Source organism: Triturus cristatus, chromosome 11 (assembly GCF_964204655.1).
Source record: "Triturus cristatus chromosome 11, aTriCri1.1, whole genome shotgun sequence".
Classification (NCBI taxonomy): domain Eukaryota; kingdom Metazoa; phylum Chordata; class Amphibia; order Caudata; family Salamandridae; genus Triturus; species Triturus cristatus.
In genome coordinates this window covers 853,681,581-853,709,526 of record NC_140594.1, presented here as the reverse complement: position 1 = coordinate 853,709,526, position 27,946 = coordinate 853,681,581, and the positions used below count along the sequence as shown (strand labels likewise).

Here is a 27,946-nt window from a genome sequence, read left to right as displayed (position 1 = left end):
ATTGTGAGGGGACGTGTGCCCCAAACCTAACAATGACTCTTACATAAGCGCTCGCGCAGCTGGAATGTCCCCTCCGCCGCCGCAATGTAGGGGGGAAATGATAAAACTTCATGTCCCGAGCCGAGCCCTCCTCTTTATATATAGGGAGGACCCGACCGGGCCAGACAGAGCATACTGCAGTATCTGGAAAAACATCTCGGCAGAGAGAAGCGCGGGAGTTCACCTGCGAGACAAGCAACCGCCCCGAGCAGAGACTGCTGCACCTGAGGGCTACAGAAAGTTGCATTACTACCCCCGACGAGGCGCTAAAGTTCCCCAAAGAAGACAAAAAAAGCAACAGGCGTGGACGACTCCCTAAAGAACAAGCCAGTCCTGCAACAACTGCGGAGAGAAGCCAGTATCACAGTGGACAGAAGACATACTTTTAACACCTGCACCCGACAAACACCCACAATGAATGCAGAAACTATGATGATCTAGTCAACGGCGAGGAGACACCGTCCTACCCCACTGAGAGATAGCAGTGCTGAGGCCCCACATACGGGACTCCATAGCGAGGTGACAGCGTCCGACACGCTGCAGTGAGCAGACACAACCCTGCACCCCGCCTGAGACTACACACCATCTTTCAGAGCCTCGGACCACAGTGAACCGACAAGACCCCAAGGGGCCTGTGACAGCGAGGACACCACCATTCACTCACAGTTAGGAGAACCACTCTCCAGAGAGCAGCAAAGAGACACTGTCATTCACTGTCAGGTGAGAAGGGAGGGTACTATCATTCTAGAGAGAGCGCGCGTGTTTGTGCGTGTGAACGAGAGAGCGAATGAGAGACAGAGACAGAAGCGGGTGGTGGGGACGGGTAGAAAAGAGAGAGGGAGAGAGTCCCCCACACAGTACCGTCTACAGTGAGCTAAAAGCACACATTTAGGCTGTCAGTAAAGAGAGAGACTCAAAGAGGAGACAGTCTCCATCAATCCAGGCTTAAAATGTATGGGGCACTAATTGGGTCTAGTGAAAGAGATTTTGGAAGTTAAGCGCCGAGAGGCCCCTGGGACACGGATGGGAGGATTGAATAGGGAGATACGCCACTGTCGACCATTGATGGGCCATTCAGTCAGGAGTGTCAGGACTCACTTCCGCCTAATCCTCCGAGCGTGCTTCGCATCTGTGAATGCACTGCTGTTTTGGCAAGGGGTGTGTCGGGGCGGGAAAGGGGAAAATGACATGAAAAAATCGGGTCGGGAAAGGCGGAAAATATAAGAAAAATATGCGGAAACACTCAAGGGAGCAAAGCGGCCTCATTCCTATAACGGTTTCAACTTCAGCTTTCGCCTTGCAAAATCTACATCCAATTTGCAGACACTTACCTGCTCGTGAGAAGCTCTTGCGAGGCCCAGAGCGAAAACTTAATGTAGTGCCCTCTGGGGGCTTCTTACGTTTTTGCCTGGGGCTGTAAAGCATGTTTCTAAGTATTACAAAGGAAACGAACTCCAGAGAAAGAGAAAACATGGCATCTGACGCCATCTAGTGGCATCTGCACTAACATGCTCCTTAAGTAATGAATACGGCAGACCTGCTTCTATAAAAAAAAAAATATATATATATACATTTTGCTTCAGGTGTGTAGGCGTCTGGATTGAGGGGGGCATAATACACCCATTACCACGGCCCTGAGTCGTGACCATAAATCAAACCGACCGTATTTAACAACTCAACCCCCTCTCCCTCCAATGAATCCCCTCACCTCCCACATGTTTCACCCAACCCGACCCCACCCCTCCCAGGTGTCTGCTCCCAGAAACCACAAGTAATCTTGGGGTTCGGCACATTTTATAGGGAGGAACAAGTAGGGAGGCTAATTACTGATCTGGGGGGCAAATAGCGAGGTATTTGCCCTTGAATCCCAGCTCAAGAAACAGAGTGATTCAGGGCAAATCACTTAGTCTACATTGGTTCAAACTAAACATGTGCTATATTAAAATGGGCAAATACGTATGATGTAAAAAAAAAAAAAAAGCGTGTTATCTAGCATATTCCTCACTGCCCCTGAAGCACATCTTTTTTTTGTTACCTAATTTCCAATAAAAATATCCCCTATAAAGCGTGCAACCTCTTCTCTCAACTAGGTAACTCTTATGTCAACACCGAATAGAACTGAGTAAATGTATAGGCTCAGTAGTTTGTTACGTTGATTTTATAGGCTCTGGGTGTATATAGTAATTATATATTTATAAAACGGCCATTAGAAGCTATAAAAGCACTTCGGGAGATGCCTTCCATGTTCCCCGAAATAATAAACATAGCAGAAAGAAAGAGTTCGCTGCCGCCAAGGAAATGATGCTTTGGCATCAGTACTAAGCGCCACCAATCACGAAGCATCAGTCAAACAATAAACACATTGAGATATTTGGTAAATAGTACATCCATTTTGCCTCAAAATATCCGTTTGCCATTTTGGCCCCATTCAAACGCCCCTAAACATTATTTAAAATAACACCCTTTTTTTTAATAAGACTTTTAATTTGATTTTCAAATTAAAAAAGAGAAACGCAGGAACAAAAGAGAAAGTTACGAGTTACAGTCAAGTGGAGCACACAGGATGCCGTACACGTGGTATTGGGGTAGCCCAGGGGGCAGCACATGCGTCTGTTTGTGATTAAATACATGTCCAGTCTTTGCTATAATGCCGTGCGATGACGCGGACTCTTGCTCAGCACACCTTCGTTACTTACAATGCTTACTCATTAGTTATCAATTCCGAAGTTCTTCGTCCGTATGGGTCCATGGCAGTGATCCTGGTTATAAGGTGCCCCTGAGGCTGCAAATCCCCCCGGCACTATCTGTTGAGCCGGCGGGTGTTTCCACTTCTGTATTCTGTAGAGGTGGGCGAGCCAGCAATTTAAGACGGAGAGCCGAGCCGAGCCAGGCTTGACTCTAAGAGCTTGAGTCGAGCCCTCCAAATATTTCGAAAGTAAATGATGCTATTAGCGAGCCAAGAGCCGGGTCGGGAGTCGCGTGCCCTATATGTCTCAGGCTGGTATAGATGGAGCAGTGTTCTGGTCTCTTCCGAGAGGCTTCTGTACAGCGTCCATGTTGAACGGGTATATTTCATGCTGCTCTCGGACAAGGAAGCGCAGGGAACACGGTAAATCCTGCGATCACACATGTTACCCAGAGGCGCAACTAGAGCCAAATTTCGGGGGGGGGGGGGGGGGGGGGGGAGGGGTGAGGCTAAGAAAATAACATGCAAATGGTCTTTTAAAGACCTGTGAAGTGCTCGGGTGCGGCTGTGTGCGCGCCGGGAAGCTCTCCTCTCTCATCCCGGGCTGCCACACACGACGGGGGGGGGGGGGGGAGGGGGGCTGAAGCCCTGTGAGTTCAATGGGTGTTACGCGCCTGATGTTACCCAAGCAAGGAAGCTGGGATTGATCACATGTTTCTTGGTTGCACTTCCTGCCACTACATGGGCGTCTCGTTCCCATTTTACTTCAAAGGTTACTGCTTTGGGTGAGTTGTTGGAGGAGCTAAAACAGCGCACTCTTAAATAAATGTATACACTGCATGTTAAATGAGGCTGACAATAAAAGCATCGCTGCATAAAAGCACAAAGTTAAGTGAAGGCAGCGCACTGTACTTTTGATGACATCCCCAGCTTCCACTGGCCTAAAGAGACCGGCTTTGGGAGCGGCCGAGCACACCAGGAAAGCCAATGACACTTATCAGCAGAACAGAAGGCCTGGGACAGCGGTCGCCGCTTCGGGCTTCACATCAATAAAAGTCAAGGAGGCAGCGCTCTGCCGGAGACACTTCCATGGCGGCGCAGCTCGCACGGAGCATTCTGCATTTTCAATTACCTCATTGGGGGATTTAGATGGGCTGAAGGCAGTGCTTAATTTGTAAAAAAATAAAATAAAAACACTAAGTGCAAGGGCTCTCGTAAGGAGGCCACTGCAGCTTGCACCACCCCATTGCCCCTGCCATGCTGCCGAGGTTAGTATCAACACATCCACTAACCATCACACCTTTACAAATGTGACAATTCGCTGCTTCGCCCTATTTTAGGCCTCCAAAGCTATAACAATGACTTGGGCGGCAGGTAATAGTCATTTTAATGTATACAAACAGCGCCACCTTGTGGCAGACTATCACAAGCACCGGTGATGACATTTAAGTACAGTGCCGAGCCCCGGAAACATCCCCAAATTAAGCTCTGGTTAAAGGGCTCCTCGCAATCCCTCCACTTGCAAAGAATTCATGATGGAGTCGTAGGGGGCAACACGCCACGGCTTCTCCAGTTTAAACATTGGAATGAAGTCGGAGGAGGGTGTGGAGGAGGTGGGGGCAGCAGTGCGGAGTCACCTCACTGGCCCGCATGTCTCCTGGTGTCTCCGGGGACTGTCTCAGCAAAGGAGGCGGGAGGGCGTAACGAGAGCACCTCCGAAAAGACGCAGTCAAAGTGCCGTTTCTAATCAGAGTCCTTGCGGTGGTGCTATGGGTGGCGGAGGGTACACAGGGACCGAACTTCTGGCCCACGCATCTCAGCTCAGAAGTTTTGTTTCGTAATATCAGCCTTTCATAACCGCCGGCGGCGTCCCAGAGGGCTGCGTATTTAATTTCTCCCTGCGCACCCTTCTGCCCCTCCCGCTGCTCGGGGTGTGCATTTTGTAGCTAGAGAAGAGAATTGCTTGGTCCAACGGAGACAGGGAGAAGAGTTGCCGAGGGATTATGATAAAGCCACCTGCACTCTCCAAAACTGCGTTTCTTTCCGCACGAAAGGTCAGCTTAGAATGCACGTTTTCCATAAAGCTGCGCAACACCAGGCTCTGTGAAACCTCGCTCTCTTCGGAGCAGCCGCACGAAGGAGGTGAGGGGCTGTGCCATGCTATTTATGCTGATTTGTATAGCGCCAACTAATCACCCGAGAGAGTATCTGGGCGCCACGGAAGGTGGTTTGTGAAAGCGCCTGTCTGTTGGAGCCACTGGAAATAGAGTTTTAAAGAGAAACACGCTTTACCCAACGCTCTGATGTGTTTGCCTGTTGCCTGTCCTCCTCAGTGGGCGCCCAGACTTCAGGGTGGGCAGGAGGTGGCGTGCAGGACGCCACACTGAGTTAGGATGGTGAGCAACACGCAGAAGCTAGAGGCGACTCGGCTCGTTTTGGGCTCGAAGGCCTAAGAGGACCTCGTGCGGAGTCAGAGCCGGGCACTAGGCTCAGGTTCGCGCCTTAAGTGACTAGCCCAACTCTATTATTCTAATTCATATTATATTATTTTTACAATTAAGTAGATCTTTTAAGGCATCACAAATTATACATTTTCTTCAATGTTTTGATAACATTGATTCTTTTTATTTATCGTCCATCAAAAAATGCTGGTGATTTGTTTCTTGTATATTAAAAAGTGATCATTATCTGCCCGCCTTAAGGGGCATCCTATTATTTACATATCTTGCGGCCTGCGACCTAATGTACTGCAGAAGTTGCCCCTGACGCTTGCAATCCGCCATAATGTTCCCAAGTCTCGTCTTCATGTGCCTTCCCTTGCCCTGTGTGTTGGTACCCGCCATACTACAGACAAGGTGATCGCGTGCATAAACACCTACTAAATATGCCAGTCAATGCCAATCCGTTGTACACCCCTTCATAGAAGAGTCAAAGGCATTCTGTGCCCAGGTGCCCTCCATATGCCAGCCAATGCCTTGCATACTAGCACTTTTGTCATCATGTGCCAGGCAATGCCCCTTAGGCGTGTATCCCCACATACCTGCGCCAATCATGGCCCATCACATGCCATTCAAAGCCGCGTGTGAAGGTAAGTCCCATATGCCAATCAATCCTATTTCCCTTCTCGTGCCTAATATAACTATAACTATAAATGCCACAACGTGCCCATGGACGGCCAACAAGATGTAGAGCCCGTGGGAGCGGCGCAGTGCCAAAAGTGTAGCGTCTCCCCGCTGAGGTGATCAGTGAGTGCACTGTGCGCCAGGCAGCAGGAGTGCACGAGAGGAGGAGTCTGAGTGCAGAATGAACATTCAGTGGAGTGCGGCGTGAGTAGGGTATGGCCTGGGCCCTACACCCAGTGGCAGTAATACAGAGTGAGTTCGGGTTCTGCTGGGGCCGAGCACACTGAACGCAGCACTGAGGGGAGCTGTGGTGTACAGCACGTGTTGCAGGGTGGCCGGGATGAATGAAGCAGCGTACTGTGCAGTGCAAGTAGTACAAGGGCAGGCCAATGAAAGTGCAGTGTGAGCAGCACAGCGCGACCAGGGCAGAGACCCCTGAGCAGCGCAGAATGACAGGCGCTGCCAGCAGTCTGAGGGCTGCCTCAGGACGGCGCGGGTCTCATTCCCCTACTAGGCGGACACTCAGTGCTGGCAGGCAGAGGGCCCGAGCCTGATCAGTCCCATCACTACGTCAGGGAGAGTGAGTGGCCAGCAATGCAGCCTCACTAGTCTCACAGCCCAGTGATGGTCACTCATGGTGAAGTGTATAGCGTACAGCCGCGCCGGGTAAGGAGAGGCGCTGACTAAAACACAGCACGAGCCCGGGCACAAACCGCCGCTCACGTCACACACGCCTTTGACAGTATGTACTACCTTGAAAGCGCGAGGCCTGGGCTGCATTATCACAGCCTAGAGTGCCTGGGCAGGAATGAGGGAGGAGACACACGAGCACAGGTAATCTCTCATTTTCTTGGCGCTTAGAGATCTCAATGCACTGCCACCCAATCACTAAATACACCAAATTTCCTTCTGCCCAAATCTCAATCCTCGACTTCTGTCCTGAAAACGTGATCGTTCACCAAGTCTCGCCTTTTGCTTCAGTCCACCTCAGCCATCACCGCTCGCTGGCTCCGCTTACATTTGCTATTTGGTCCGTACGCCTATGGCAAAGTTACAATAAACAATACCATATTGTTCTGCCAGTCACTGATCACTGGTTACTGGTTATGGACAAACTGTTACATTCAAAGTACACTCCAATTAACAAGTTGGATTTTTGAAAACCTAAATTTAGTCCTTAATGACACTCTTAATTTGACTCTGGCTGCAGTTCTCAGCTTGTATTTGGGGCTCCCCTCTAAAAACAAATCTCGGTTTCGTCCTAACCGTCAGCTTCAGGAGAAGCATGAATTCCTTTCTATATCTATCTAGCCTTCAGCTTTTTGCTTTAATGTCACGTTCTCTACCACCATAAGTGTTGCAGATTTTCAAAATATACTACAGTACCTTTAATTGTTCTCAATATGTTGTTTCGGAATAGCATGCAGTTTATTAGAGTATCTACAAACATAATTAATCAAAAGCACGCAATTTTCATACAAAACATCAATGAATAGCTCAGTTAAGAATATACAAGTGAGATGTGTGGTGGATCCTATGATGTGCAGGCCGTGAAATACCCATAGTGGGAGTTTAATAGTATTAGGATCAGCGACTACACATAATCTTCCGTTAATGTCACCTATAACGCTGCCAGTAGCCATCGCGATAACTGTGGTGTAGGAAGGCCACCTTGGGCCCTAATGCAAGCATGGAGATTGGGCCTCCCTACCTACCCCGGCTAGTAGTGAGAAACAGCCACTAATTGGGGTGAAGAGGGTTCCTCACAGCCCAGGGCCGCAGTGCCACGGCACCTGCTGCTCTATGTAAAGCTACTTCTCTGTGTGGCAACATTTCCTTGCTTTGGACATGCAGACTAGCCCCTCTATATACCGCAGGATTCGGTACCAGTAATACACACCCTCTACAGCAGGCCAGACTATCAGCCCCGTCAAGTGCCACGCATCAAGCGTTAGAGTCTAACGCATTTTAGTGTGGTCGTGCGCATGTGCAGCAGAAAGATTGCTTTAAATGTCCAAAATCTTACAGAACGGAGCAATATGTTATGGAGTGCAATATGTTATGGAATGCAGAACTGAACTTAATTCTTTCGTATTCACAATTTTATCTCCGTTGTGAACAGCGATACAAAATCACGCTTGAGGTTTTGTAGAATTTTCAAATCGTCATTTAAAAAATCTTTTCATGCTTGAGAACTATTTTTTTGCCGCCCCGTAGCCTCTCACAAACCTTTTATTTTCACTTATAATCTTTCCTATACTCCGCGCCACGGATTCCGGCCAATTAAAGGGTCCGTTACACAAACATGATTTCTTATACATTTTAAATTGCGCTTATAATACTTCACTAGTAGGGCTGAGGAGAATTCTGCAATAGTGCGGCTGCCACAAAAGGGTACGATGTTGTCTTGACAGCTCTAGAATTCCCTCCCACCGCACCTCACAAAACTTGCCCCATTTGAGGGTATTAGTGCACTGCCAGTCAGTAGAAGACAATGGGGCGCGAAGAACATGTCTAGTGATATTAAATAGTATATGTCAATTTATCTGCAGGATAGAAGAGGGTAAAGTAGGGGTTTAGACTGTGAAGGTTTCAGAGAACCAGATATAGAGATGGAAAATCAGGAATGAAGGGAAATATGATGAGGGGGAAGTAAGGGGACAGAAAGGAGGCAGAGCAAGAGCTTCAATGTGCTATTTCTCCAAAGACACCTCATTCCCCAGATACCAGCATCGCCTGCAAGGGGCTTGTGTCAAAGTATGAGCTTTAAAGGGGGCAGTGAAAGGTAGAAAGCTTGTTGTCACTCAATCTTACAACATCAACAATCACCAACAGTGAGGGTCCCAGAATGTCTCCTTGTTTGATGGCATCTGGCGAGGTTGCAAAACCTATTCTGACATCATTCACCAGACTGCTCCTTTAAACACCGGCTTTCTTGGCATCTCCACAGAGCAGGCGTCACAGAACCGGAGTAATAAGTTATAATGTATCAGATTCCGCCAATTTGTGGAGCAGCTTATTTAGTCAGGGATTCCAGCAGACCAGAGCTCTTCTGCTAGGACCTTCGGACGGTAGTGTGCAGAGGAAGAGGATGTTTCACTACAGGGCCCTGAGAGGGGTTCCTGTGCATAGGCCAGAGGACACACCCATTAGGAGGTCCCCGGCAGCATTCTCTCCAATATAGGAGGAAAGAGTGTACGGGGGTGTGGACATTTATGGAAAACACATTGACTGGAATTATAGGAGGAAGGGATTGAAAGTTGACTTTCAGTCTATAGATGATACACTGTGGAAAACATTGACAACACTGGAGGGTGGTCAAAATGAGCGAAAGGGAGAAAACGTGATACACGCTACTGTGAGAGTGCCCTGGATTGAAAGTAAGAAGCTTAGGTGATAGAGGAAAGAGACACTGCAGAGATAAGGTGGAGGAGTCTGAGAAAGACGTATAAGTGGCGTGGTTGACATGGTAACCTCTCCACAAATACTGATCAATGGTTCCGGCGAATAGCACACATTAATTTCCCGAGAATGCCCTCAAGAGTATATTGGGTAAAATAATGGTCCAGATTTGATTATGCCTGAAATCACAGGGTCGTCCATGACCTAGGTCCACCTATGCTTGTGAACAAATTCTACAGGTAATGGCATCTAACACTCTCCACTTCTCAAATTCCCTCTACCCCATGATCCCAGTTTTTAAAAGTTAGCACAGATTTGCTATCCCTGCAGCCTCTCCAAAGGCATAACTTAAACAACGCAGCTGCCTCTTTTAGTTTTTTGAGAGGCAGCAAAACTATATGCACAAAAGCTTTGGGCCAAACAAGTGCCCCCTGAAGAGGGTTCCACTGCACCAGAGAGGCCGGCTGTACGTCCCTGAACCTCCTTCAAAGAGCCATTCGCCTTCCCACTAGCTCAGATTTTGCAGCAAAGTGTGTGCTATATATTCACTTGCTCCCCCGGTCCCTAATATGGTAATTATGGACATTTTCCTCTCATAGGTTTCTCCTCATAGGTGTTCCTTACATTTCTCCAAGGAAGAAATCTGGTTCTCGAAGACGCCGTAGCCTGATCTCACTGTATGATACCACTGGCTGTCTATTCTTGGGTGCGGTGCATTCTCAACCTTTAGAAGGGAAAGAAGAATATACAGGAAACACCAATCAGAGCAACACTGGGGCTTTTCAGAAATGCTCACGCCTGAACTCGAGTATTCACATTGCAGAAATACAATTACCTTTCTAGAGGCGCCTAGGTAATGTATTTTTGCAAGTGTAGGGAGGCTTCTATGGTTGCAATATACTGGCAGAAGTCACACTGGAGATTTAACTACATTTTATGCTATTTTCAAACTACCCCAATAAGTGAGTTTGTACTCCACCCTTTTGCCTGTAATTAAGCATATCCCTTTCCTTCATAGTGATGTCACAACTGTCTAAAGCATTAGTCCAACAGCTTAAGTAATGACTATCCCTAGTATGTTAACTAGAACCAGCTCTTCAATGTTGAGGTATTCCCACTGCTGTAGGTAAAACACCCAGTCTCCTTGTTACAGGCCTACCAAGGAATTGGAAGATACATTTCTGATCAAGTGCATTTAGCATGGAGGCTGTTCATGGCTATAGTGCTTCTGCTGCAGCTTCTTGCTTGAGAAAAAAGAACAATTGATGGACAGAATGCAGAACAATGTCCTACATTCACCCGAGTACAGAGATCTGGGCCTAAATCCATCGTTTTTTTACTCACCATGCCTTTCCAGTTTGAACCCAGCCATATGCAAATCAGTCTTGACCCTGTGCCTCATGGGAACAGTTCAGCCCGAACTGCCAAGCCAGGTCCTACCTGGACTGGAAACGAGCATCCTAGGACCGGGTTCGGGGTTTAACCCCTCTTCAGCCAGGATAGCTTGATTCCAGTGGTATGGAGAGCACGGGACTCACGTCTAAGCATACCCGTCCCACTCAGGGTGACAAATGCAAAAAACAACAATTGATGGACAGAATGCAGAACAATGTCATACATTCACCCCAGTACAGTGATCTGGGCCTAAATCCATCGTTTTTTTGCTCACCATGCCATTCCAGTTTGGACCCAACCATATGCAAATCAGTCTTGACCCTACGCCCAATGGGAACAGTCCAGCCCAAACTGCCAGGTCAGGCACTACTAAACGATCCCCGTGCCAGGTCCATTGCGCCTGCCGCACGCAGCCCACTGCATGCCCCCCCACCCTCAACGGCAGCGTAGCCGACGGGAGGGGGGGCGATAACCTTAACCAGGGAGCGCCACATGTGTTGCACCTCCCGCGATCAGCGGGGACCCAGGCAGCTCCCAGCCGTGCAGTGCTGGTGTTTTGGGGCCGTGAACCCACGCTAGTCTCCTACGTGCTCGAGTATATGGAGCAAAATCTTGCGAGCAATGCATGCACTGGTATCATGGATCTGCCTATATAGGCAGCCCGCATTACCTATTCGGGCACAGGGGGAGATATAGTGATTTGCCCAGAATCACAGGACGCGATCTCGCGGCTCGAAACTTGGTTTCCTGCCACAAAGTGAACAGCTGCACGTTGAGCACCGTGTTCACATTACCTATTCAGGCACGGGGAGGTTAGTGATTCGCCCATGATCACCGGACGCGGCCTCGAGGCTTGAGACCTGGCTTCCCGCACCTGAGTAGACTGCCGCACGTGAGTACATGAATGGAGTGGCGAAGACCAGCTCCCAACCAGTTCAGCTGGTTATACAGCCTAGACGGCTGGCACTCAACCAGCCTTATACCTTCCCAACCGTACCTATGTGAGATGTACCGAAAGCCCTGGTGAGGGAGTGCGTGTAAGTGGAGGCTGGCCACCCGCCTGCCCCCGCTAAAGGCATAACCCCGTGCTTACCATTGCCCCCACGCCAGGCGTTCCCTCCCAAAGGGGCCAGCTATGCAACACCTGCATCAGGAAACTCGCTACCCCGTGTTTGCATACGCATTCGGGCACGGGAAGATTAAGTGATTTGCCCCGTGTCACAGCGCAAACTGAACCCGAAGGAATTGGGGCGCCGTGCCCCTGCACCGCATCTACATATGCACTCGGGCACTGGGAGACTAAGTGATTTGGCCCGGGTTACAGCGCGAGCTCGACCCGAAGGCCTTGGAGTGCTGAACAGGAGTGCCGTATTTACCTACGCATTCAGGCACGGGGAGATTAAATGATTTACCCAAAGTCGCCGTGCGAACTCGCCCGAAGGAATTGGGGCGCTGGACCCGGGCACCGCATCTATGTACATACTCGGGCACGGGGAGGCTAAGTAATTTTCCCAGGGTTACGGCGCGCACTCGCCCGTAAGGCATTGGAACGCTATACCCGAGCATCGTATTTACCTATGCATTCAGGCACGGGAATATTAAGTGATTACCCAGAGTCCCAGCGCAACTCGCCTGAAGGTATTGAAGCGCTGTACCTGGGACCCGAATTTAAGTGCATATTTGGGCACGGGCGATTAAGCGATTAGCCCAGAGTCACAACGCGGCGTGCCCGACGGAATTGGGGCGCTGTACCCGGGCACCGCATCCACATACATACTCGGGCCCGGGGCGGCTAATTAATTAGCCCAGGGTTACGGCGCAAACGCACCATATTCAACTACGCAACCCCTCAGGCACTGGGATGCTAAGTAATTTGCCCAGGGTTGCGGCACGCACTCAAACAGAAGGCATTGGAACGCTGTACATGCGTGCCATATTACTCTGCGCCATCCGGCCCGGGAAGACTAAGTCATTACCCTGAGTCCCTGCGCGACTCCCTGAAGGTATCGGAAGCGCTGCAAATGATTACCCGCCTGAAGGTATTGGAACGTTGTGCATGTGACCCGAGTTTTATTACCTAATCGGGCACGGGCAGATTAAGTGCCCTTTGGCGGTAGCGCAGTCGACGGGCCACATGATTTGCCCAGGATCACAGGATGGTGACCCCACCACGAGGCTCGCAGCCTGCCTTACCGCACCTTTGGCGTCAAGCGCAGCCGACGGACCACCTCCTCGAAGCCCCACCCGGACCCGACTCGAGGCACGGGGGGGTTAAATGGCTTGCCTATGATCACAGTATGTGGACGCGACCACGAGGCTTGGAAATTGCTTTGCCGCCCCCGAGACGGCCGTGCAGCCGCCGGACCACATTCGCATAAAGGAGATTACATGATATCACAAATCCATGCCAATTTGTTAATGGAAAGTGCGGGCATCGCTCCCATTACCTCCCGCGTGCCAGGCGAGTGATTCTACATTCGCGCTATTTCCCCCGCGTCGACAACCCCGCCCGGACCCAATTTGAGGCTCGGGGGTTAAATGAATTGCCCAGGATCGCCGAATGAGGACACGACCTCGCGGCTCGAAACCTGCTTCCCGCGGACCCCCCCTCGTCAAGGAGAGTAGGGGCATTTTAGACTGGAGAGTGCGGGCATCGCTGCGTCGAACCCACATACGGACCCCGCTCGAGGCGCGGGGAGATTTAATGATTAGCCCAGGATCGCCAGATGAGTAAGCGGCTTCGAGGACAACCTCACCAAGGAGATTACCTGATTGTAAAATTGGGCAGTGCGGGCATTGATCATGCTACCTTTCGCGCGCCAGCAGGTGCTCTACCAATCGGGCTACGTACCATGCTGCACTGATCAGTGCCGCCATTCGGCAGCACCACCGACGGACCGCGTCGACCGCCCTCTAAAATCGCCACCCTTGCCGTAATCTTGCACCCCCTCCGCCCGTGGCCATCCGAGCCACAGGGCCCTGTCGACCTGGTACTGCCCAGGGACAGGGCCGGGGCGGAGTGGGGGCAGCGAGACTCACCGTTAAACCGGGAACACCACGACTAGACGACGACCGATGAACCGATGCAGCGTGGAGGGCGACCCAAGAACCAGACCTACACCCAGAGCCAAGGGCCCCAGTACTCCTAATTGGTAATCTGTTGCCTTTTATATATATATATAGCGCGAGTTCGCCTGAGGGTGTGGAGCGCCCGGGGACACAACGACTAGACGACGACCGATGAACCGATGCGGCGTGGAGGGCGACCCAAGAACCAGACCTACACCCAGAGGCAAGGGCCCCAGTACCCCTAATTGGTAATCTGTTGCCTTTTATATATATATAGCGCGAGTTCGCCTGAGGGTGTGGAACGCCTTAACTAGCACCGTAGTAGGCATTCCCCATTCCTGCACGGGGCGAATAATTGATTTTCCCTCGATCACAGGGGGTGGACGCGCCGTACGGGGCACGCAACCAGCAATCCGCAACTCTGGCGGCAGCGCGATCCCTGCTTTAAGCAGCGTTCACTGCGACCCCTTAGCGATTGGCACGGGAGCGAGGCAAACTCGCAATACGCGCATGAGAATTTTTTTTTTTTTTTTTTTTTTTTTAAATTAATAGCGAGTGCGGACATCGATCCCGCCACCTCCCGCCTGCCCAGCAATTGCTCCGCCACTTCCAGTATTAGAGCACGCCGAGGGTGCCGGGACTGGCCCCCTGTCCTCACGCTGCGGCCACAGCACTGGCCGAAAAGGCAGCATTAAACCCAACAATGCGGCCGGCAAAGTGCCCGCCCCAATGCTCACACCCGCACGAGCCCCCCGTGTGTGGAGACTACCCAAGCAAACTTGACCCGCAGGTATCGGGTAACCGAGCGCGGTACATTACACCAGATGCGCTACCTGTGGGCGCATTCCACCGTCACTACACACAGTGAGCGTAAGTGATATGCCCAGAAACACAGGACGTTTTCTCGTCATTGCCACGACCCGAACCCGAGTTTCGAGGTCTACCGCCCTTGCCGTCAGGCCATCACCTATCCACCTTTTTGCACAAATCAGGCCGGGCCAGTCTTAGGCTCGTGGCCAGCGGTACAATTCCACTTGCGCTATGGGCCTAACATCGCCCCCCCCCCTCTCGCCCATCCACCCTGATCCTCGCACCAGCCGTTTCCTGGCCCATTACCTGGCATGAGGGGGTGGGGGTGGGGGGAGAGAGGACGGTAGATGCGTGCCGCGGCTGCTGCGGCATGGGGGGCAATTCACGCAGGCTCGCGCACCCCTAAGCCCCCCTTCCCCGCTACCCGCCGCTAGACCTTCGGAGCCTAACCTGGAATTAGACCCGAACCGAGAATTTAATTAGCCAGTTTGGGGACCGAACCAGCAACCTAAGCCTCGTTAGCCCCAGTCTCTAACCAACTGAGCTAACAGGACACGACAGTTTGCGTGCCGCGATGCACTATGCAGTGCTGCCACCATTTCCTGTACAGGGAGATTACGTGGATTCCCGAAAGCCGCACACGGACCCAACTCGATGAAATTAAGGGGGCGGCCCGAGCCTCCGGGTCACTGCGCGAACTCTGCCAGAATTATTGGAGCGCTGTGCCTGAGCACCGGATGCACATACGCATCGAGCACATGGAGGTGGAGGTAAATTAAACGCGGGCTCGGCCCAACAACGAGGGGCCAACAAGTAATCGTAGCCCTGGGCGTGGGTAATCGTAGCCCTGGGCGTGGGTAATCATAGCCCTGGGCGTGGGTGCCATATTTACATGCCCTCCCGGGCACGGCGGGATTAGTAATTTGCTCAGAGCCGCGGGGGGAAACGCTAATGCGCCAAACTAGTTCCTCTCCCGCAAGTCGGCAGCGCAGCCCACGGTCACCTCAACCGCCCTCAAACTCGCCCCCTTGCATAGGTCTTGCGCCCCCTCCGCCCGTGGCAAACCGTGCCACAGGGCCCCGTCGTCCTGGTACCGCCCAGGGACAGGGCCGGGGCGGAGTGGGTGCAGCAAGACTTACCTTAAATATGAAGCACGACGACCTAGAGCGGCGATGCGACGTATGAGGCGAGGTGGGCGACAAAGAGGTCGCCAGTGAGGGTGGGGGAAGGCTAAATAGCCTTCCCCTCACACCTGGGCCCGGAAGTGACGCGCCTTGCGCGTCACTTCCGGCCCCCGACACGGAGGGGGGGGGGCAACAATCAGGATCCCTGCCCCCCCCGAAGGAGGGAGTGGGGAGGGGTGACCGGGGCCCCGGGGCCACTAAGGCGCCGACCGCCGAGTGGCCCCCTGCGGGGGCCGCGGTCAGCGGCAGGTTCGCGCCTTAAGTTTGTTCGATCTGGCGTATCCCTCTATATGATCTAGTGGTGTCTAACACTTTAGACACCTCAATACTGTGAGGAGGTTGCTCCTCCGTATATTCACTAACATTTTAATGAAGAGTAAATGTATGCTTTATGTTTTTGACTGACTGTGTATGAATGTATGGATTGTTTGATAAAATGATTGCTATTTAATTGTATATATACTCTTTCAATTCCCCTATGGGGGCCCACCCTGATTTTTTGTATATATCATTTCCCCAAAAAATTTGTTGTTTCGTTTATCCCTAGTATATGAGTTATTTGTAGATTCACTAATTGAACTATTGTTCTCAAATAATAAAGATAAAAAACATTATCTTCAACCTCAAATTCAATTTGTTTGTGTGCTCTCTTCCAAATGATGTGGCTGCTGACGCTGCTGACAACCAAATATGGGTGACATACCAGTCAGATTTATTTGATCCACCTATATATGAAAAGGTAGAGCTTTATTTTTGTTTTGAGTTATTGACTTTTTTCCCCTACTGCTCTCCCTATATTCCAAATTGGGGTACCCCTGTTCTGAGTGGATACCTCCCTGGACTAGAAACAAGCATCCTAGGACCGGTTTCGGGGTTTCAGCCCTCATCAGCCAGGATAGCTTGACTCCAGTGGCATGGAGAGCACGGGACCCACGTCTGGGCATACCTGTACTACTCGGGGTGACAAATGCAAAAAGAACAATAGATGACCAGAATGCAAAACAATGTCATGCATTCACCCCAGTACAGAAATATGTGCCTAAATCCATTGTTTTTTTTGCTCACCATGCCAGTCCAGTTTGGACCCAGCCATATGTAAATCAGTCTTGACCCTGCGCTCAATGGGAACAGTCTAGCCCAAACTGCCAGGCCAGGTCCTCCCTGGACTGGAAAAAATCACCCTAAGACCACTTTCGAGCTTTCAGTCCTCATCAGCAGCACACAGGCTGACATGCTTCTGTTGAGTCCAACACAATGGTGACCACTGGGAATGGCACTACGGGCAACCATGGTTTGATGATTAGGGCCTCAGGTTGTCCTTCACCACTGTTGCACTTGTGGTACTTGTGGTACATGAAAGTTCTTGTGCATGTATCTACTGTGTGAATTATCGAAATAAAAGCTGAGACTACAGCCTACGCATAATGACAGAGGGTCAATATTTAGTGCCAGGTTCTCCAGTATTTAACACTGAAGTGTGCATTGATTAGTGACAGTCCAGGGTTCTACTAGTAAAGTTGCAGTTACCGGCTTGCTCCATGGAAGAATTACTATTAGCTCTGTCAATCAATCAGGGAATTGTGAAGCCCGCTACACACCTGTGAGGGTCTTAAGGCACTAGGGGAGGATGTGGGGGGGAGGGGTGCAGCCCCAAGTCAGCCGAAAAGCCAGGTCTTGTGGCCCTTCCTGAAGGTGTGCAGAGTGGGGGTGCGGCTGATGTTGATCAGGAGCTCGTTCCAGGTCTTTGCCATGTTGTAGGAGAAGGCTCTTCCACCCGCTCTAGCTCTGCGGATGTGCGGGATATCGGTGAGGTCAGCGGAGGTTTCTCTTGGCTACGTGGAAGGAGACTCTTTCGTTGAGGTATTGGGGTCAAGTGTTGTGGAGGGATTTGTAGGAGTGAGTGAGTAGCTTGAAGGTTACTCTCTTCTTGACGGGGAGCCAGTGGAGGCCTCGCAGGTGTTGGGTGATGTGTTCATGTCACGGGAAGCCGAGGATGAGTCTGGCAGCGGTGCTCTGGATTGTCTGGAGTTTGCAGAGCAGGGATTTGTTGATTCCAAAGTAGAGGGCGTTTCCGTAGTCCAGTCTGCTTGCTAGGAGTGCGTGGGTGATGGTCCTTCTACTTTGCCAGCCTGCCAAGGATTTATTTCAGAACAATCTAATAATTCAGTCGATCTTCTTCCTCGTGCGTACTGCAAATGTATCCCGGAGGCCTGAGCCATTGGACATATTGTGAGGAGAACTATCCACCCTATACTTTAATTGGTTTGACCTGCTTCTCTGGAAGCCACGTGACAATGGGGCTGAGGCATAATGACTGCCTTTTGGAGGTGGACGCTATGCGGAATCTGCTGCAGGATGACTTCAGATATGGAGGTGTTCTCCTGGTACCACCAGTATTTCATTTTTGAGCTCGGAGTGGCAATTTTTACTGAAGCGGTTCAATTAAACACTTGGCTACCCCACAGAGCTGTCTAATAAAAGGCACAGAAGCAGGAGAATAAGCAACAGGGACTCAAGGAGCTCTATCAAAAACTTATCAGAAGGATTTATGTCCATCAAAATGATTGACTTAGGTTTAGCAAGGTGCATGAAGGCTGTGTTTACCAGTACATAATGTAGTTATAATTAGAAATGAGAACCAATTCCTACTCAAAGTGGAATAAAGCCATGTAACCGTCCCAAGAACAATTGTGGCAATGCCTCTGAAACCATTTAGATAAAGAAGATCTTGAACTTCTTGCTCTTCCTTCTCCGTCATACGGTTACATGCACAGAAAGTATATAAGGGAGCTCTTGACCGTGAAACATCTGTTACTGCCAGAATGTGCCGCTAAGACTCCATCATGCAGTCTCAATCGGACCATTGGGATGCCTTGCAGTAGTTGGGGTCTTGGGCAATGGCCTCTGGTCACAACATAGGCAGATGTAGCTCTGCTGGGCTGGCAGATGCAGCCACGCTAAGGCCAATCACCCTACGCAGTCGCAGCCATGGAGAGGCCAATAACTCAGGACAATTGTGGCCACACACAGGTTGATCCCTCTGGGCAGTTGCTACCACGCATAGGTCAATCAATCTGGCACACAAATACAGCCTTCGACCCAGCCTCGGCAATTGCAATTACACATTTTTGTGGTTCCTGCTTGGAACCAGCACAGAGAGACTGCAGGCCAATAGACACTAAGTGTTCAGATCGCTCTACTTGGACTGTCTCTTCTATTTGTCCCACAGACAGCTGGCACACACTACACCTCGGTCCTTCTGGAAAGGCAGCCCTCCTGTGGGGTTGCAGGATCCCTCCCTCTCTGAGCAGACAGGAAGGCTTCTTCGTGTCACTTCATGACAGGCGCACAGCTCTTCCAGGAAGAGATTCAAACTTAACTGGTGAGCCTTATGTCTGGGAAGCTGGCTATCGGACAAACACCTGCTCTGGTTGCACATCATTTCACCTAGTACTCTGCAGACCACTTCCCTCCCTGATCAGAGAGAACGTGGGACTGGAACCACAAATGGGGGGCCCACATTTCTACACTAAACTCAGAAAGGAGATGTATAGCCACTGCCTGCCACTGTAGAACAGGTTTATGGTAGAATTCTTTTCAATTGTGCCTTCTAGGCTGCTCTCCAGACACCGCCTTTCTGTAGAGTGATGCTTCTCACAGCACAAAAGTCTCCAACCTGGAGCACCCGTAAAAAGGAAGAGTGAGTTATGAGGTTTCTGCACCTGGCTGTCATCAGCAAAACTGAAGGAGTAACCAGTTAAAGGCAAAAGGACAGGCCTCACCTAAAGTTTTTCTCCCCTCTGTACAACACAGTATGCACTCGCACCCACCTCTGCTACTATTTACCAAATGGTGGCATTCAGGAAGACTAACCAGCAGCAACTTGCTAGCAAAAGGTTTAATCACATTTCTATTAGAGCACTGTCTCCACCTCCTCACTTCTATGGCAAGGTCTCCGCTCTCTAGCTTCAGGAATGTCAGCAATACTTTTACATCAATAACCTCACTTCCATTGTGTGCAAAGGCCAATGGCTGGGTATCCAAAATGGATCCCGCAGGTCTCCATTACTCTGGCTCACTTAAAAACACAATGGGTGTACCAGGCAGACTACATTCACAAACATGCACAATACATACACCATTGTCAGCTCTAAAAACTGGTACGGTGCATAGAAGAGAAGTTTACTTGAGTGGGCTTGTAGGATTTAACTCCAGTGACAACGACAAAAAGTTCTGGTCTCAACTAAAAATTCACAAAACATGCAAAAATCGAATTACTACCCAGGGTCCTATCCGATCACAACCTCCTGATCTTCGAATTCTTCATTGATGGTATGACAAATAAAAATAAAAAATGGTCATTTGAAAGGGCTATACTCTTAGATGAAGATTACAGAAATTTTATGAGAAGCAGAATTGAGGAATTTTTTAGCATTAATAGGGGTACGGCATCTCCAGGAGTAGTTTGGGATACTTTTAAGGCCTGGATACGAGGGGAAACCATTAGTTACAGTGCAGGCAAAAGGAAGAGATATAATGATCAGGTGAAGATTCACTATTCGAAACTTGCCCAACTCGAGACGGAATTAATAGTAAAAATAAGAGATAAAATTGAACTTACTGAAACTCTGGATTTAATTCTAGTAACCAAGTCTACTCTAAATGACCTCTATCTAAATAAATTGGCAGGTTTATATCTAGCTAAGCAGCAAGACTGCTATGAATATAGTGAATCTGTTGGGCGATTACTTGCAATCAGGACCAGACAACAAAGCTCTGCCCGACATATAAATCAAATAAAAAATCTGAATGGCATTTTAATCACAGATGAGGACGAGATTAGAGATTCTTTCAAAGATTTCTATCAGGCATTATATGCTGCAGACACGATACCTGACGAAGATTCGGACCCTATGTTCCTGCCTAAAGTAAAATTGGCAGATGAGGATGCGTCTCACCTCGAAGTAGAATTCTCAGATGAAGAACTACAGAAGGCATTATATGATTTACCATCATCTAAAGCCTCAGGCATCGATGCTATACCTTTAGAATTCTACAAAAACCTTCTTCAAGGAGGTAAGGGCGGAGCTCCTTGATCTTTTCAATTCTATTAAGGGAGGAGACACACCACCAGCCACTTGGGGTTCGGCAAACATCGTCATCTTCCTAAAGAAGGATAAGGACCCGTTAAATATGGGCTCTTATAGACCTATAACACTTTTAAATAGCGACGCTAAGCGATATTCCAAGATTCTTGCCTCTTGCCTTAACAGAGTCATGCCACGATTGGTCTCCCAATGGCAGCATGGATTTATACTGGGGAGGGGGACAGAGGACCATATAAGGAGACTTATTACAATGCTTGATGCCTCTGATGCTTTAAAACTTCCACTAGCAGTGGCCTTCCTAGATGCCGAAAAGGCATTTGATCGTGTCTCTTGGAATTACTTATGGAAATGCCTCAAAGCTAACAACCTAGGAGAAGGCTTCATTGGGGCAATGCAGGCTCTTTACTATAAACCGTCAGCACAGGTACAGATTATGGGTGCCTCCTCCAAAACTTTCCCAATAGAGCGCGGGACAAGACAAGGATGTCCATCTTCGCCCTTGCTATATGCACTCTATATGGATCCTTTTCTCAAGCTCTTAGAGGCCTCAGAGAATATTTCCCCCTTCAGACTAAATCATATGGACATTAAAATCCTGGCATATGCCGATGACGTCGCTGTCGTTACGTCGGATTTATCTACCGCTTTGCCTGAAGTCGAAATGCTGGCCGAGAAGCTCGGCCGAACCTCTGGCTACAGGCTTAACAGAGATAAAACCCAGGTTATTGTTAATAAATTTATGACTTCTTCAGATGATAGAATAGTGGAGGAGGCGGTGTATCTCGGTATCCGAGTCAGGGCTAAAACTGAGGAGATAGTAGAGGCAAACTTAACCCCTATAATACATAAAACTAAGAAAGACATGGTTAGATGGGATAATCTGAAATTATCTATTATTGGCAGATGTAATATGATAAAAATGGTAGTTCTACCTAAATTACTCTATATCTTTCGTACAATACCCCTGGAAATACACAATATTTGGTTTCAACAGATTGAGCGAGAGATAGCGAGATTTATCTGGTCTTATAAAAAAACGTGTCGTGCAAATAGTTTTTTATCATTACCAGTTGAAAGAGGTGGTCTCGGACTGCCAAACTTCAGATTATATTATTTGGCGGCCTCATTTAAATATTACTGGCCCTTGTTTCGATCTGCTGAAAATGGCATTATGTCATTAAATGCATTGCCCACTATATATGAGATGCTAATGGGTCCGGGAGTGCGCGGTTGCTTTCTAAAAATGTATGAGCCCAGTTATTATAAAAGAACCCGATTCAAGACTCTGATTACAGCATTCCAAAACTGGACTAGGGTCAGGAAAAAACTAGGCATGGGCAGGTTTAGTCGATACACCCCATTTTTCAATAACAGTCAGGTCCCTGAATCATTGTTGGATGGTTATTTCGACCGGTGGCTAAGGGCCGGTGTTCGCAATATAGCAGACCTGCTTGATGGAGATCAATTGGCCACATTCGAAATAATTAAAAATAGGTTTAACCTGTCCAATAGTGAATTTTTTAAGTTCCTACAAATTAGGGACTTTATTACTAAGAAAACTGGGGGTACAACTGGGCTTACTGTGATCCCGCTGTTAGAAGCCCTTACTGGCAGGGATCCTCTTACAATTTCGAAGTTATATGGGATACTCCGGGAAGGGTTACCTGACGATATTGAAAAGCATTCCAATAAATGGCAGGAAAGGCTCGATGTCACTGACTCATGCCTTGAAAATGCTATCATTTTAGCTAATACTGTCTTGTTCACTGCTAACCTTCGCGCTCAATGTTTTAAAACATTTTTTGACCTCTATATCTCTCCTGCCAAAATTTTCAAATGGGGCGGGCTGGAGGGTATCCACTGTTTTAGATGTAAAACTTTGGGTGCAGACCTGGTACATATTTTTTCTACATGTCCAGAGCTTGATAAACTTAGATTGGAGATCACCACGTTTTTGCAACATGCTTTGAATAGGAGGGTATTGTTATCCCCCCAACTTATGCTACTCGGGGTATCAATTTTAGAGGATAAGGACAAGGAGTTCCTGTTTATCGGGATGTCTATACTCAGATTATGCATCGCTTCCTCGTGGCTCGACCCAAAACCTCCTACATTTGGGCAATGGAAAATGCGTCTGTTACATGTTTTTCATTTGGAGAATGCCCTCTATGCTCATAAGGGGAAGAGAGGGAATCTTAAGGGATTAAAGATCTGGTGACCAATCAGAGATTGGGTGGATGATCTAAGCAATTAAAAGTATTTTTCTTCTTTCTCCATTTGCTCTCTTTTTTTTCTGTCTTTTTTCTCTTGTTTTTTTTCTTTCTTTCTCTTTCTTTCTTTTTTTTCTCAAAATATTGATGAATTTGCTTAAAATGTATTCCTGAATTGTGCTCATTATATACCCCTATTCTGCACGTGCCTGCATTTCAAGCAATGTTGTGTTTCAGCTTTTTGTCTAATAAAAAAAAAAACACAATGGGTGTACCAGGCAGACTACATTCACAAACATGCACAATACATACACCATTGTCAGCTCTAAAAACTGGTACGGTGCATAGAAGAGAAGTTTACTTGAGTGGGCTTGTAGGATTTAACTCCAGTGACAAGGACAAAAAGTTCTGGTCTCAACTAAAAATTCACAAAACACAGTTTGATGCCACCACCTGGTGCTAAACCTATGACAGGGAAAACAGTCCTCAGTCAGTCAATGAGGGCATGCTTGGTGTACCCCTCCAGGTAACAGGGCCTTACTCAAGAAGTAGGAGGTCTGGGCCTCTCCACACATGCTATATAACTGTGATTTCAGGGCCAACATCGCAGATATGGATACCAGATACATACAGTTTGGCATTTACGGCAGGGAACACAACAGTACACCATGCTAGGGACATTCCAGTCCCAACAGATGGCCAAGACAACTCCCTTTCATCCTTCTACTGCATAGTAAATACTTTGACATTGGCATCGTCCTCTCCACATAGTCCACATCACTTCACTTTCTCTGAGGCTTAACAATTCCCAGACTGGAGGTTCATGCTTTCATGACAGTCCACAGGCTCGAGTTGAGATGACAGGCAGTGGATATCAGTGTATTATTCAGAAGTGACATGGTCAATCAAGCAGTCAGTACAATGCCTAAATAGCAGTTGTATCATGCCGTAAGCCCTCTTGAACACCAGACAGACAAATATACAAACCCTCAATATTTGCACACTATTATGGCACTGAAAATGGTGTTGTACCTTAGGTACATTTTTAGCAGCAATGTCAAAGTGCTCAGTGTTGCGGCTGAAAAATGAAACACAGCTAACTTACAGACTGAGCGTCAAACAGGAAAAGAAATCTCAAAATGGAGAAGAATGTACATTTATTATGGGGGCTCAATTACTTCATAAAGTTATGGTTACATTCGCAATCCAGACTCTGATACTTCCAACCTTTTAAAACTTATAGGGCTTCAACCATTAGATTCAAACCATTCAGCTGCGGCCGGCACAGGTAAGTGCGGTGGGGCGCGCGCGGCAGGGGGGGAAAGTCGACAGACAGAATATGTATTATTTATTTATTTTATTATACCTATTCCGTCGTCTGTCCACTTCGGCCTCCCACCCTGCCCCGCCCAACCACACTCACCTGTGTCAGCCGCCGCTGAGACCATTGTAAAGCATGGTGCATAAAAAGATGCCACTACAGAGAACTGACACTCAAAAAGATATAGTCTGTGCGCTAGGTTTATGGTGTAATGATGCACGCTCTGAGCTGGGGATGGACAGGGTTTGTTAGGTTTGTATGATGTAAGGAGCAGCTTGTGTGGGGTTAGCAAACATGAAGCACGCCTCAGGGATGTCTAGGAAATAGTGCATCTTGCATCAAGTGGAGATGGCAATCAGCAAAATGGTAAAGGGAAGGAAAGAAGAACGCACACGGGTGAGCTTGAAAGGAAAATATGGGGAGTCAACACGATCCACAAAAGAACAGGTTTGTCACTGAGAGCTGAAAAGATTAGCGGTCAGGAAAGGAGTTAGTAAGAGATGTTGGCTTGGCGCTGTCGTGGTGCAGAGGGGAGTTTAGTAATATATAAGAAGAAGGAGGAGAGATTAAATCTAATCAGACACACTGAATTCCAAATAAGAAATTAGGCTTAACGTGACAGTGGGATCTGCATGAGTTACAAATGCAATTGCTGAAGTCTATAAACATCAGAATATGTGCATCTTTTATAGAGCTGTATATGCATTTATTTTCTAGGTCATGGTCACAGTGAACAAAATGAATGATCTGGTGGATTTAACAGCTCAGATTCTCAACTCATCCCTGCAGACATCTGAGAGATGTGGCAAAGAAACAGACGCCGAAAACATCGTTCTAGCTACCTTCTATCTACTGACCTTCGTTGTGGCTGTAGTGGGCAACGTCCTAGCACTTGGGATCTTCCTCCGAGACAGAAAATCAGGAACTCCAGCGAACATCTTCCTTATGCACCTGGCATTAGCAGACCTCACATTCGTGCTAATTCTGCCTACACGGCTAGTCTATCACTTTTCAAGCAATCATTGGCCATTTGGTGAAGTGCCCTGCCGCGTTACTGGATTCCTGTTCTACCTGAACATGTATGCAAGCATCTACTTCTTAACATGCATAAGCGTGGACCGCTTTCTTGCCATTGTTCACCCTGTGAGGTCAATTCGACTGCGCCGACCACTTTATGCCCATTTGGCCTGCACCTTCCTGTGGGTCATTGTTGCTGTGGCAATGGCTCCCCTCCTGCTCAGCCCACAGACGGTCCAGGTGAATGACACTATCGTTTGTCTACAGTTGTATCGAGAGAAGGCCTCACGATACGCACTGGTGTCTGTGGCCGTGGCTTTCACTCTCCCTTTTGTGACCACGGTCACCTGCTACTTGCTGATAATCCACCGTCTGCGTAATGGCAATCGTGTGGAGAAACACCTGAAGGACAAAGCCATCAAGATGATCATTCTGGTTTTGACCATCTTCCTTGTCTGCTTTGTGCCTTATCATGTGAATCGCGGAATATATATTCTTCTCCACCAAGGTGCCCAGACATCCTGTGCCCTGCAGCGCGGGCTGGCTCTCAGCAATCGAATTACATCTTGCTTGACCTGCTTGAATGGCGCTCTTGACCCCGTAATGTACTTTTTTGTGGCAGAGAAGTTCCGTGGAGCCTTGTGTCGCTTGATTTCTGGCAAAAGCTCCAACTTGTCACCTGTAAGTAATGACAGAAAGACCAGCGAGAGCTCCCTCAGCACCAAGTCAGAGCTGTGATGGCTTAAGGAATGCAGAAGAAAAGGAGTTTTTTCTTAGCTTCAAAATATCTAACTGGCAACCAGTAAATGGCTGCACTGTTTGGGCCAAAGAGTATGTTAAGCCCCAGTGCAAGTGCCACACTGGACAATTGTGGGATGTAGGTCACCAGAGTCATTCTGGGCGATTCTCTTCATGTCGCCTGCTCGAGCAGGCCAATGAAAACACTGATTCCTATTCACTCTCCAATAATCAGACATGAGACTAGTTTCTAAAGCTGCCTGTCCATAAACACTAGGCACCAGTACATAAATAGTAAAGCTTGAAGATACAGACTCCAATTCGAATATAACACACCCACTTTTGGAAAGGAATCTATTAAAACACAACTATTAAAAGCAGGAACAGCAACTAATAATCTGCAGTTGAACAGTGGCTTTGCTGTGGTCTGAAACTGTTTTAAATTCTTTAGGAATTGATGCAGGGGAGTGTTCCAATTGCTGGTGTCTTCAAGTTATGTTTTTTTTGTTGGAGCAAGAACAGAGAGAAGACTGACAGCTAGATGAACACACTACAAACAACCAAAAAAGGATCGCTCCAGGAAAGACGAAGGAAAGAACTGTGCCCCATGCATCCCAGCCTGTCACTGTTAAAATATACACAGGCCAGGTCTTTCAGGCAGGGCCTCGCTTCGAGCTCCCCAACCCGCACTCCCCACCTTTCAAGGTACTTAGGACCATCAGTGAGCGTAAGATGTCACCATATACATCATCTTGTCAGCCACAAACCCCTAATACTTCCAACCCCAATGATGCCTGAGTATACACAGCATGTTTCCCAAGTGGTTTCACTAGATACCACCTATGTATCCTCAGGCACAACCCTATTCTCTCCTGCCTAGCAATCATATGGTAATGCTCTCAAATGGAAATAAGGGACACAGAGAGTGTCATTGGAACTTTATGTCTTCTTTGTATGTACACTTTCTAGCACACCTACCTCTAAAATAATCCTGCTTCATCTAATGTGCCAAATATAACGTATTTTGCATGATTTAAAATATATATATTTTTGTTGATTAGTTTACAACAAAGGCTCCCAAAACATGGTGCCTCTTAGCAAAATTGGAACGTGCACATCCTTTCAAGTTTAAACAGGTTCTCCAAATTTCTTCGCCATTTTTCATTATTAAAAGGTGTACACTTTCAAAGGCAATAAAGACCAGAGGTGCACCACCTTTGTTATGTTTGTAAAAATTAGAATTATATCCTCCAAAAATTCTAAAGTCCGTAAGAAATCCTCTCTTTAATGATTCTTATATGCACAGCAAAAAAGTGAGCCAACGTGTTTCAACCAAATGAAAATGGACTTCTTCAGGGCACAAAAGCAGTGGGAAATTCTACCGGAAAGTCCAACTTGATGGAATTGTATTTAATTCATCAATATTAGCTATGAACAATAAGCGTGGGAATTAGTGAAATGATCCATCCAAAAGGAAAAATGGGGTAATGTGATAAATTACTGTTCATCCATCTAGTAATTCTGTATATAGGTGTGTCCTATTTTCCAAGTATGTATAAGGGCATGTCCAGCCCACGTGGAGCACTTCAATTGGTGCCAGTGGACGGGAGCCAAAATACTCCTCCCGGTCCCAGGAAAACGGTAAGCGCTTACGTCTTTTCTTAGGTCAGAATGGATCCTAGGGTGTGTGTATCACCCCTTATGTATACATAGTGGTAATTGTATGTTGTACATATGATTCAGACATACACCATAGGCCAAGAGTATGGATTGTTAACTGTATAAAATAATAGTGAATATTTCTTAATGTTACTTCTCTAACTATTTAATAAATGTTCATGGTAC

The 27,946-nt window shown here is 48.1% G+C and overlaps 2 protein-coding genes across 3 annotated transcripts in view; one reads left to right on the top strand and one right to left on the bottom strand.

Moving 5' to 3' along the window:
• Positions 1-27,946, bottom strand: part of LIMS2 (LIM zinc finger domain containing 2) — a 229,914-nt gene that overhangs the window by 112,692 nt on the left and 89,276 nt on the right. The gene's annotated exons all lie outside the window — the stretch shown is intronic.
• Positions 167-27,946, top strand: GPR17 (G protein-coupled receptor 17). The gene is made up of 2 exons (XM_085634657.1): positions 167-759; positions 25,064-27,946. The coding sequence occupies exon 2, from the start codon at positions 25,067-25,069 to the stop codon at positions 26,099-26,101; it is 1,035 nt and encodes a 344-aa protein (XP_085490783.1). The 5' UTR covers positions 167-759; positions 25,064-25,066; the 3' UTR covers positions 26,102-27,946.